Source organism: Mercenaria mercenaria, chromosome 16 (genome assembly GCF_021730395.1).
Source record: "Mercenaria mercenaria strain notata chromosome 16, MADL_Memer_1, whole genome shotgun sequence".
Classification (NCBI taxonomy): domain Eukaryota; kingdom Metazoa; phylum Mollusca; class Bivalvia; order Venerida; family Veneridae; genus Mercenaria; species Mercenaria mercenaria.
The window spans coordinates 71,684,458-71,697,762 of record NC_069376.1 but is presented as its reverse complement, the minus strand read 5'-3'; the positions used below and the strand labels follow the sequence as shown (position 1 = coordinate 71,697,762).

Below are 13,305 nucleotides of genomic sequence, written 5' to 3'. Positions count from 1 at the left end.
GAAAATTTTCATTTTGAAATGCCTGGTTGTGAATTAAATAATTTTTTGTTCTCTATTTATCTTCTGATGAATGCGAAACTTATGTTGAGTTCTGTATGCCCTTATATGCCAGAAAAGCCCATCTAGTATACTTTTGTGTGTTCATGCTCTTCTTGTTGGTTCAGATTCCAGTATGTATGTGTGCAGGTTTAACGTCTTTTTCAACAATTTTTCAGTCATATAAACGACGGTGTCTACTTGTAGCAGTCAGCACAATGCCCAACTTTATAGTGCTGCCTCAATGAAATATCACGCCACAGACACAGGACATGATACCCCATCCAGTGACATTATACGGACATTTGGCTGACCAGTCTTAGTACTATCCTCTTAATGCTGAGTGCCAAGGGAGGAAGCTAGTTGTACCAATTTATGCGTCTTTGGTATGGTGCCGCCAGGGATCGAACCCACGACCTGCCACACTCGAAGCTGGCACAAAAAGACTGACATAAAAAAGGTCACTCACCATCATAAAAGAGGAAAGGAAGAATATATGGTTCCATGTTGAGTGACTTCGGTACATTGTTACAGTTCACTGAACACTTTAGTTGATATTCATAACCATCCTTCCCAGGGCTGTTCTCTTGAAGTGCAATGTTCTGCAAGTACACATATATACAGCTGTTAAAGGTGAATCGAAACTGTTCAAAATGTGCACTAAAAATAGGTCTGTAATACTATATCAGGCAAGAACAGAACAGAACATCATGACAATGACAATGAATGGAACTAAAGATCCTGACAATGGTGTATACAGTGAGATGCTCAACAGCTGCTAAACACAAATTAAGATTGTCCAAATGTGCAGTAAGGAAAGGTCTGTAATACAAAATCTGTCAAAAACAGAAAATCTTCACAATAATATAGATTATAAGATACCAGTATTCTATTTAATTCTTAAACAGGAATAGCCTAAAAATCTATGCTATCAAAATTTTTAGTTTAACAAGATATTTAGCAAGGTAAGACATGAAATATTCATTTATTTTGCAGTCTTGCTCAACTTCTTTGTCATTTTTTCCTGGACTGCATGCCAAATTGTGAATTTGTCTTACAAGTAAATACCGGGTCCATATCCAGTAACATTTAGAGTCTGTAACATTGTCTTCAAAATGCTGAATAATTTGCTATGTAATCATCAAATTAGCACAGACTGTAATGAAACTTTGCATGAATATTTAAACTGTTGTTGCCAAGAGCACAGCAAAATTCCATTATTACAAACTGGTAATTAACAAAGTTACGGTACATTGAATATTTGCCACTCTGAAATCTAGGTTCAAATTTTTTACTTTAATGTTGATGAATATGAACCAGGTGTTAAGAACATCTCATTCCTAAGTTAAGATAATTTACCTGGATAAAGCTGGTGCCGCCTGCAAGGGTGGCTGAGATGGTTTTGTTTTTAGCTGCACCAGCAAACACAGGTAATTCTTTCTCTCCAGTAGCACTGGCTATCTCCAGCACAATACTGCCGTTCATGCCTTTAGTTACATGGTTATCATATTTGTCCTGAAAAGTAAAAATAAACATTGAACTAAATGCAAAAAGAGTCCTACAAAAATAATGACCTTACAAGTAAATTGTCTTCATGATACCCTAAACTGATCATACATTAACAATGAGCATTACATGACTCCTTATTAATCACTTGTCCATAGATTGTGCTACTGACCAGTCTATAAAGAAGTTCCTTTTAAATTTGGCTGGCTCGAAGTCAAAACTTAAGGTGAAAAAAAATGAAAATCTATTTCTCGTGTCATGCAATAGAACAGTTATTGAATAGCTTGTACTGAATGGCTTGCCGGTCAATAGTCAAAACTACTGACCTTATATGCTCTGGACCTTGAGCTATAGTTTTTGACTACTGACCTGTAAGCTATTCAGTAAGTGTATACTTTCATGAATATTCTGTAAGAGCCTGCAGGCATAACATTTTCACAGTAAAGTGTAAAGCTGTGGTTTTTACTGTATACATACTTACAAGTTACTGTACTGTTGCCCAAGCTGTAAGTACTCGATATGTGAGTAATCTATTTTAGTAATGATCTTACCCTTAATTCAAGTTTGAGATTTCTGACAATACATCGTGTAGCGTAGTTTTTCGTATTGGACACTGTAGCTGTTCCAGGGTTGTCCAGACATACCAACTGAACTGGGGTAGACGGATCTATTTTTATGTGAATCTAAAATATATACCGTTTAGTGAGTATATCGCATATAATACAGCAGGCTGTATTTGACATAAACTGGGACTGCAACAAAATCTTTTAAGTCATTCAAGATTATAATGATGGGGAAAACACTATCAGCATTGACAGTAAACCTTAACATATAACCAACAAAAAAGCCTGGTATCAAATTATTCATATCTGTGTTCTACAGACTGCAAGTTGTCTCAGTCATAATACAACAACCAGACAGAGTCAAACTAAATTTTGAAGAACCAATGTACCATGTTATTGAACAGAAACAAATCTTAGTGGCTTGCAAAGTAACATTCTAATAGAGTTAACCACATAAAAGTTATAAGTGCTATACTTGCAATCTGACTGTAAGATACAAGGCAGTATTTCTCTACAGGAGAAAACATTTCTACCCAGTCTTAATAAAAATTCTAAAGAATGTCTACTACATGACCCTAGACAAGCAGACAAAAGGATGAACAGAAAGATGGACAACACCAAAACCATACCCTTGGTCAGGAGAATACAGGGAATTAGTGGCGCAGTGGTTAGCAGGTTGGACTACAACGCCAGCAGTCCGGGTTCGATTCCCAGTCACGACTGATATCCCAACTAGTTTTCAGTGCTGGGTGATTTACTTAAATTGGTACTGTTTCCAGCAGTATTGGCATAGACTGGATGCTGGGGAGGTAAATATGACACCTGCCATGGGTTTGACTGAAAATAAGTCGTTCCATCCATTCCAGGTGGGGACTTTCGTCGACTACCCACGTTAAAGAAGAAACTTTTTTAGGAAAGAAGACCTTACCACATTACTGAAAAGCTGATGCTTTCCATCATAATACACAAACATTACATTGTAAGAGCCGGACTCATCTGGACATTTGATATTTCTGAAATATACAGATTACATATCTGTTACTATTTAAACAAAGGGTCTAATTATATAACAGTTTTAGGAAATAGATTACTTGTATCTAAACTGTTCAAAAGTGCATACATAGTTTTTGTAAAATTTATGCCTATTTTTTAGCCCATTTATAGTATACTGTAAAATCAAAAATATTCATGGGGACAATTTGTGGAATTCTTGGTTACGACAGTCCATAAACAAGGAGCTGTGTTCAATAAATGCCTGATGCCCCCAGTGGCATTCTTGTCGATAGATTTTGCACCTAAGTCCAAAACGAGGTCAAAGTCAAGATCAAACTGAGGTCAGGTGATGTTTGAAGATGAGGAATGGTCACAGTTTACATCTGTATTAGTATCAATTCATTCTTGTAAGGTATTGATGCTAGACGAAACGGTCCCATTTGGTTAACCAAGAGATGGCCCATATAAAGCAACCTAAGTCCAAAATGAGGTCAAGGTCAAACTGAGGTCAGGTGATGTCTGAAGATGAGGAATGGTCACAGGTTACATCTGCATTAGTATCAAGTCATTCTAGTGAGGGGTATTGATGCTAGACGAAACGGTCCCATTTGGTTAACCTCTTACGGACGGACGAACGGACGGACAGGACAATAACTATATGCCTCCCGCATCAGTAGATGCTGGGGGCATAAAAATAAAGTAACTTTTCCATTTATCTAACCTTTACCCTGCTAAATTTCTAAAATGAACCGGTCCATCATTCAATTAGGGCAGTATCACTTCTTATTCAGAGGGGTGTTCATTGAAAATTTATCGAATGAATAGTGAACAGTGCAGACCATGATCAGCCTGCATGGATTTGCAGGCTGATCTTGGTCTGCACTGGCCACAAAGGCAAAACCACTTGCCGCAAGCTGGCTAAAAGTTAATATTTAGACTCTGATATCCACTAATTAATTTCCAAACAAAATATCTGTTTTCCAGAAATCATGAAATTTATCCCTGAGAAAAGGAAATGATATAAATGTGACCAAACAACACTCCAGCACACTTCAATAACATTTAAGGACCCCGATATGAACAATATATTAATGTTTTAGCATTTTACAGGTTTTACCCTAGAATGGTGTAAACAAAGGTTTGTTTCTTGCCCTTGACCTACCAGGTTCGGGCACCAACAAATCCCTTGGGAGGTTTCTACAATATATTTCACATAAGTTAAGACAGGTGGTCAAAATTACAAAATTTTACGCTCACCCACACTGAATCAATAACACAATTTCACCTGGCCAGTGATTTATACAGTAAATCTACCAGTATTAGGCTTAAATTTCTTAAAGGCATTTTTTTTAATTTCAAAGAAGCAACATGTCATTAGAAACTTACTTAAAATGAAAGATTCCAGTTTCTGTTTTTCTCGATGATTCTGGATGATAGGACAAGGTCTGAAAAGAAGTAAAAACACATAAACACCAAGAAACCACTGACACTAAGTATCCAATTTTTCAAATTATAGATCTAGTAGCAACTTGGTAGCTCAAATTTCAAAGGATTGAGCGTTTTACTCACAATTAACAGAAATTTCATAGAAGTGTTACTTTGTAGCTTTTACTAAACATTCTGCTGTCACTGCATATACATCGTCGCCTTATTTCCACAGTGCCGTAAGTCCATTTTTGGCAAAAAAGATTTTAGTGTCATTAGGTATGTCTCTATGACCTCTGTATGATGGTGAATTTAATGGCCTTGTAGTTCTAACATAAACTGCCTAAATTTTAGTTCAACAAGGCTGTAAGTAGTGTAAAATCACTGACACTCAAATCTTTAAGCATCGTTTCCCAAAAATATCAAAAAGCTAGTTACAGCATTATGGAAATAAAGCAATGACATGTATATGCATGTCTAACATGCATATTTTATACACATTTTGTGAGTACTTAGCAATGTAATACACATTTTGTTTAGTTTTTATAGAGATTATATTTACAACATGTGGCAAAGCCTTTATATAGGGAAGTATTTTTCTTTGACAGATTGAGATGTAAATACAAAGGTATTTGACTGACATCACTTAAAGTTCTTTCCATCAAATTAAAGTAACAATATGCTGCTTCTTATTATAAAAAAATGAAACTTTTGAAAAAATGAATACCCGATTACTGCTTCATCTGAATGGAAGTGGTAGCTGATAGGTAATATCTGGATAAATGTTTGGTCATTTTTTTATAACCTATTTGTTATGGACCAGGAATAACACTATTTGATTTCCAAGTCTGACCTTGACCTTTGAACTAGGGATCTGGGTGTTGTGCATGACGTATCATCTCATTATGGGAAAAATTTGTGCAAAAAAGTATTAAAATCCCTTTATGGATGACAGTGTTAAATGCCAGACAGAAAAAGAAATCTACTGACCTTTGACCTCCAAGTGTGACCTTGATCTTTGAGCTAAGGGTCTGGATCTTGTACACAACAAGTTGTCTCATTATGGGAAACTTTTGTTCCAGGACAGGAAAAAAACCTATTGACCTTTGACTTCTGAGTATGACCTTGACCTTTGAGTTAGGAATCTTGGTGTTGTACAGGACACACTGTCTCATTATGAGGAGCATCTGTCTCAAGTTAAAATCCCTTGATGGATGACAGAGTTATGGACCATACTGGTAAAAAAAAAAACATAGACCTTTGAACATCGAGTGTGACCTTGGCCTTTGGGCTAGGGGTCTGGGTGTTCTTTCTTTAGACTGAAGTGGCCAATACATTTATACTTAAGCAGTGCATACTTAACTGGTATATAGGTTGTTTTTGCACGAAGAAATGCTTTCCAAGTGTTACATTAAAAGGGTCATTAGAAATGAAACTATGCAAAACTAACTTTGGTGCTCCACCTTCCTACAAAGTTTGGTTGAAATCCTATAAGTAGTTTAAGAGTAGTCCAGACAAACATTTAAGACAGATGGACAGACATATAGACAAGATGAAATTGATCATATCTTGCTATATACAAGAGACATAGTAACTTACACGACTAGGAAGGTTAGTGGCATCAGCATCATCAGATTTCCAGAGTTTCAGCGAGACATGAGACGGTTTTGCACTGGCGAGTAAACTATCATCTTCAGCATATATCTTCACTGTGTACTCTGTAAAATAGTTCATAAGTTATGACTACCTTGTTGACAAACAGTACTTCTTTAGTTGGATTTGGAGTTGTATTGCTGCCTAAGAGAGAATGGTGGCTTTCAGGCTTTGACATTTTTAAAAAATTTTTTGGCAAGCATCTGGTTAAAATCACCATTCTCCTACAAGCAAAGAAACTACAATGGTGTGGCTTTAATCAACACAGGTGAGCAGCGGACTCAACTGAAGTTAGAACTCAACTTCACAGTTTCTTGCCGATCAATTTCCAAATAGTCTTCTAAAGTCCCACATCCTAGCAAATGATTGATCAAACTATTACATATTTTAGTTAAGAAATAATAAATCTGTTCCTATATTTTATCAGTGAATAAAATATGGGCAGGAGTTTGGATACGTAATAATTAAATCACGAGTGCATAGCACGAGTGGTTTAGTTATTCGCATTCGAACGACTGCTCACATTTTATTAACTGATAAAATTATTGGAACATATTTACTATTCTGATTCTAACAACGGAAATAATTCGTATTTTACAGTACTACATTTTCAGCGTAATACGTCATTCGGAGCATATATATGCAGTTACAATTTACCCCCATGGTTAAAAAGTGTTGCATAGCCAATGGAACGTATAAATATTTGTTCCTTTTTATTAGAATTTTGAGAAGTATTCATAAACTAGTTATCTAACAGGTCACAAACTATTTTGAACAGAATAATCAAATTAGGTTAGTTGACCCTGTGTTACTAGTTATAAGCATAACTTTTTACATGACGTCACACCATTATGACGTCATACTTTATGTCATATATTTATGACATCACCTCTGAATCCTAATTGAGCTAATTGAATTCGTTCGTAGGGATCAAAACGTGTCTTACGGTTCTACACATAAGTCAGTATGACTTTTTCTATCATAATAATGTTTTGAAATGTTGTTTTCAACCGTTTGGCCCTCAGATAATTTGTATGGAATGGAACAGAAGTAGAATTTCTTATGTCACTATCGTAGGGGGTGAAATGCAACAGCCAACCATATTTTATTGTAGATTCATGTATAGGCGATTTTGCTACATGTTTATATAGCAATTTCTGTGGATCGTGTTAGAATAAGATTTCCTTTGAACTTCCATATTCAACTGAATGCTTTAAGAATTCTACATATCTTAGTAAGGCTTTCTTTGAAATTCTACATTTAACTGTATCCTATAAGACTACTTCATATTTTAGCAAGATTTTCTTTAAACTTCTATATTCAATTGTATGCTCTCAATTTACTTATAAATGGCAAGTAAACAAGTTTCAAAACTGCTTGTACTATCAAGCATAAAACCAATGCAGAATGTCATGTAGTACTGTAGTGTCACACTTACCTGGCATACTTTCTCCAGCTGTGTATGTTGCCTTGTTGTTATAAGAGACATCTAGGTTACTGGGTCTGGTCGGGTCGGGTTGCACTGAAATTTTCAGTTTTGGACCCGAAAGCACGAAACCAGCTGATATAAAAGCTTTTGGCTGCAGTTCGTACAAACCTCTGAAAGAACAAAGGTAGTGTTATAAATTCCAAGTTCTTTAGTTTTAAACAGCCTTTACCTTTGGGTTGTGCAAATTCTCTTTAACTTGCCTGTAATGAAAGCTTCAAACCTACATGAATCATTCTTTACTTTGCTTCTTAGAAAAGCAAATTATTGCATTAAACAAGGTGCAGCTGTGACACCAGCAGGGCTCAAACTCACTTTTGGTTCAGCTGTGAATGTTTTTAGTTTGGTGTGTCAAATTCCATATGAAAACATGTGCCTTGTCTGAAATAGAAGTACTAGTCCAAAGTTTTAAATTGGTAAAACAGTTGGCAGGCTTGAAAACCTGAACTATTCAACACTGATGTTATTTTACCATTATATCATAGAAAATACTAAGGATTCAAACATATTAGTTTTCTATGACATCACTCTTGTGAACAGCCTGTCAAAGTAATAATGCTAAAGATTACCTTCCACATGAGACGGTGAAAATTCCAAAGTCAGCTATTCCATCTTTATTGGTCTTTGTAGGCTGTACTGTTGGTATCAACTAAAATATACACAATATATTGCGTAACAAGATAAACCAAGGATAATGTTTCAAACTTGTACATGTTTACATATACAAAGAACTTTTACCATATAGGTACATTTCTAGAAGTGCCTATAGTGTCAAAATCAGGAACACTGCAGCTATTCTTACCAAATTTAGACATATAATAAATTATGTTCATGTAGCTCTCGTAAAACTAAATTTAACAAGTAAATTTTTTCATTCATCTCACAATGTCTAGTTGACACTTATTTATGACAAATACACATTTTATACTAGAAGGAAACTTGTCTATAGAAAGCAATCATTCAGCAGCTTGGTAACTATGCTTGGGAAAAAGTCCTTTAATTGCTGCATTACATAACTGGAAAGTAATTCCACTAAATAACAACAACAGTTACTGTCTGATGACAGCACGCTTGACTTTTCTCAGTGCTTGACTCTGAATAAGAGCTTTGCCAGCAAAGTTTTATAAAACTTTAACCAAAAATTCTAAGTTAAAAAGGGGTATAACTCTGTCAAAACTGATCCGCCATTAAAGCAACACTGCTTCCGCGCATGCGCAACACATCTCATTTAACCGAACGAAATTCTTTAACGAAAAAGAATTCTAAGTTAAAAAGGGGTATAACTCTGTCAAAATTAAAATCAGAGTTATGGGGATTGTTTCTCATGGTGTAGATTTTGATAGTAAATAACTCTTATAAGCTTCAAGTCAAAAGCTTTTATAGTAACAAAGATATTTGACTTTATCAAAAACTTTAACCAACAGCGATGCTGACACTGTGGCGAGTGAAATACATGTAGCTCTACTTTTTCTTCAAAAAGTCGAGCTAAAAACAAATACAGTATCTAAAAAATGAGCCCTTTGATAGAGTCAAGATAGATAATTGCATTGCTGTGTAGTGGTAGCTGAAGAATTAATTAAACTGGTAAAGTTGTTACAACAGATAACTGTACACCGAATTACCTTTAATTTCACGTCTCTCGCCAGCTGCATTCTAATGTCTGGTGTTCTACAAGCATTATCACCTTCGTCTAGTAACTGGATAGCCAGAGGTTTGGCAAACTTGCTCTCATTATACACTAACACCTCCTGAAATTGTCAAGTATTCCACAGACTGAGCTTCAGCAAACAAATCAGAGTACATATGTTTTGCTGACCCTGTTTATTTTTGCAGGTGATTGTGTGTTTTCAAGTCATGCAGACATTATTTTGAGATCACATGGCAACATGGCACCCAGTTAGCTTAAAATGATGCAGGAAGACATCAGGTAGCTCACATGACCATTATTTTAGGATCAGATATGCACTGTTGTTCCCTCAGCCAGCTACACAGCTTCCTTCCATGAAGAATTTTTTTACGTCCAAAGTGAGGGGCAAATGATACAAGTCAGCAACCTTAATCCTCCAGGAAAGTATCGTAGAAGGTGGAAGACCCTTCATGCCCCTTGTATTGGAACTGTATTTGAGGCAGGCACTAGCACTTTGATAATGCCTTCTGCATGCAAACTGAGTAATTTTCTTACATTAAAACATTCTTCACCTCTTGTAGGGTTTCAACCTCACACCAATATAGGGGCAAGTGATTCAAAGTCACTCAGCCACAGAGACCCACAACAAATAAAGATCAAAAGCTAAAACAATGTTTCATTTACCTGACTTTCAGAGTAATGGATAAATTTCATTTTGGCTGGTGGGCCAGCAACCATCTCCAGTCTCAGATAATCCTTCAAACTTCTCCATGTGATCTGTACTTCCTTTCTTCCTATTGTCCCTCCTTCAAACACCACACCTTTTATCAACATTGATTTTGTTTGCTGGGACAAAAAAAGAAATATGTCATCATTAGTCACCAGAGAAGTTGATCATCATGTCTTCTAAGACATGACAGACAAATAGATTTTTATTAACCCTTACCTCAATAAATTTCTGTAAAGAACTTGTCTATCTTTCAAAAAGGGTTGCTTACAAAAAGATACTGACTGAATGGCGAACAGTGCAGATCTTGATCAGACTGCATGGATGTGCAGGCTGATCATGATCTACACTGGTCGCAAAGACAGAATCAATCGTGTCCAGCATGATAAGGATTAAAAATTAAAGGTTTGGATGATGCATATCTTCAAATGAAATGCATAAAAACAAGGTATGCAAAACAATATAGTGTAAAATCATTTCATTTGCATGACATCCTCTGGTTTTGGCTAAAAAATATTTCATGAGAATATGAGTTTGTGGATATCAATTTTAATGAATGAAATAAAATGAGACCTGTTAACTGATATTTATATTTGTGAACTGATATCAATAATTCACAAAAGTTTCTCATTAGTAAAAACAATTTCACAGCAAATAAATATGTATGTCAAAGCTAAATATTTATGATAAAAACTTACTTTATCAAGGAGAATTTTGCATCTGTCTACCTTCAGTCCTTCACCTGAGATCTTCAAATCCTTGCAAACATTTTCTGAGTCCTGAAATATATGAAATCAGTAACAAGAGGGTCATGATGACCCTGAATCGCTCATCTGAGTAATATGAGCCACATGTTTAAAATGGCACACTGATGCTAAAATATTAGAAAGTAGGTCAGTAGGACACATTCATGGTCACTGAAAGTCAGTTTTAAGATCGGTGTGCATGTCATCCAAATTTCAAGGCTGTATCTTAAAAAACAAGAAAGTAGGTCCGTAGGTCAAGGTCGCAGTCAAGTGACCCCTAATTGCTTGGGGTCATCAGGTAATTACAATTAAACAGTATAGGAAATATGATCTGATAATTTTTGAAGTATATATTCCTATATACCTCATATAACAAGTGACCCCCAAGACAGGGCCTCTTTTCACCCAAGGGGCATAATCTGAACAATCTTGAAAGAGATCCACTAGGTAATGCTACATACCAAATATCAAAGGCCTAAGCCTTGAACTTTCAGACAAGATGATTCTTATTTTTTCCCATATGTAAGTCTTATGTTAAATTTGGGACCCCCAGGGCAGGGCCTCTATTCACCCCAGGGGCATAATTTGAACAATTTTGGTACAGGACCACAAGGAAATACAACATACTTAATATCAAAAGCCTAGGCCTTGCAGTTTCAGGCAAGAAGATTTTTAAAGTTTTTTCCTATATAAGTCTATGTAAAACTTGAGACCCCCGGGGCAGGGCCTCTTTTCACAATTGAACAAATGTGGTAAAGGACCACAAGGCAATGCTACATACCAAATATCAAAGGCCTAGGTATTGTGGTTTTAGACAAGAATTATAGTTTTTTCCTATATATGTAAAACTTGTGACCCACAAGGATGGGGATTCTTTTCACTCCAGGGGCATAATTTGAACAATCTTGATAGAGGACCATTAGATGATGCCGCATGCCAAATATCAAGGCTCTACACCTTGCAGTTTTGGACAAGAAGATTTTTAAAGTTTTTCCTTTTGGTTGCCATGGCAACCAGAGTTCTGTATGGAATTCAATTCTTTGAACAATTCTGAAAGGTAGCTACCAAAGGGTCATTTCTGTGAAGTTTTGTGTAATTCTGCCCAGTGGTTTTCAAGAAGATTTTTTTAGAAATTGTTGACTGCCCCACGCCGCATGACGGACATTGAGCGGTCACAAAAGCTCACCATGAGCCTTTGGCTCAGTTGAGCTAAAAACATAATAAACCACAAATGTGTGTTAAATAAGTACTGCAATAAAGACTGCTGATGTTTTTTGTTTCAATTTTTAAGTTGTTTTTTTTTAGATCTCTTGCTGAATAGAATTATACAGTACAAGGAATATTTACCTCCACATAAACTCCATATTTAAATCCACCTAATAATAATAGTATGTTCCAATACAATACTGTGTCTGCTTACTGCAGGACCAGCTTTTCTTGATCAAATAACCACTTAATTGGTGTGGTTCGGAGAGGGACCAGAAGTTGGAGTAGGAGGTCATCTGCTTATACTAACAACCTTAAAATTCAACCAGAGTCAGATAATGTTACTGAATACAACAAGAAAGTCAGACACTTACATGCTGAACATCATTTCCATACTTGTCTCGAACTTTGACTTGTATTTCACCAGCTAGAGGCTGACCGATACTGATCTGGTTTGTGCCACTACAGGTACAGTTCAAACATTTTGGCTCTCCTGTTATTGTCCTAAAAAGGGTAATTATATAATACATGTATAAAAATAGAGCTGTCACAGGAGACAGCATGCTCAACTATTTTCAATGCTGGATAGTGAATTTGGACACAGCAGAGAAAGCTGGAGCTGTCACAGGAGTATTTAATGGCTCATAAGCAAAACAGACAACCTATTCTTGATATCTGGATCACTTTGGCTTAAAGTTTTGCACAGTATTTTCATTAATTCTCTCAAGCTTTCACCTTCATTCAAATGTTATCAATTATGTTATACTATATTATATATTCAAATGTTCACTATGAACAAGTTATATGGAATATAAGATATGTGTTCACCCTTTTTATAATTATTTTATAAGTTTATCCTTATGAAGTTTGTAATATTTGTATTCATATTTCTTTGATTTCGTATCAATTTTTTTGACACCCAATGCTCACCAGCCGTAATCAGGCCTATATTCACATATTCCACGTACTTACACTAACACTACTGCTGTATTTAAAACTGTTAAGAAAAGAATATTTTCTTACTTGAGCACAAATCCGAGCTCAATACCAGAACTTTCAGTGACAGTGACTTGACAATATTTAACTTCCTGTACCGTGTTAGTGGCCTTCACCCCTGGCAGCTGACCTTTCTGTAGGAGATCTTTTGGTGGTTTGGCAACCCAGTTTAACTGTTTGAAAAATATCAATTTACTAGCTTAAAGTCATGAAGAAACATCATGTGCATATATTTTCATACATACAGTGTCTTAAGACACAGGGAGTATTCAATATTACATCATCACTTCAACAGCCTCTGAAAGCAAGAAATCTAACCATTCATATTTTTGCCATCAAAT

At 35.8% G+C, this 13,305-nt stretch overlaps 1 protein-coding gene across 2 annotated transcripts in view; it reads right to left on the bottom strand.

The window, feature by feature from the left end:
• The window catches only part of LOC123541298 (structural maintenance of chromosomes flexible hinge domain-containing protein 1-like), a 111,053-nt gene that overhangs the window by 32,244 nt on the left and 65,504 nt on the right, over positions 1-13,305 (bottom strand). For both annotated transcript variants that reach the window (XM_053527364.1, XM_053527365.1), the window contains 13 exons: positions 12,992-13,137; positions 12,343-12,472; positions 10,715-10,795; positions 9,974-10,135; positions 9,285-9,410; positions 8,232-8,311; positions 7,615-7,775; positions 6,123-6,241; positions 4,485-4,543; positions 3,034-3,118; positions 2,094-2,225; positions 1,396-1,551; positions 506-638 (listed from right to left, as the gene is read on the bottom strand). In XM_053527364.1, the coding sequence (XP_053383339.1) occupies positions 506-638; positions 1,396-1,551; positions 2,094-2,225; positions 3,034-3,118; positions 4,485-4,543; positions 6,123-6,241; positions 7,615-7,775; positions 8,232-8,311; positions 9,285-9,410; positions 9,974-10,135; positions 10,715-10,795; positions 12,343-12,472; positions 12,992-13,137 (1,570 nt within the window). The remainder of the gene's footprint in view (positions 1-505; positions 639-1,395; positions 1,552-2,093; positions 2,226-3,033; positions 3,119-4,484; positions 4,544-6,122; positions 6,242-7,614; positions 7,776-8,231; positions 8,312-9,284; positions 9,411-9,973; positions 10,136-10,714; positions 10,796-12,342; positions 12,473-12,991; positions 13,138-13,305) is intronic.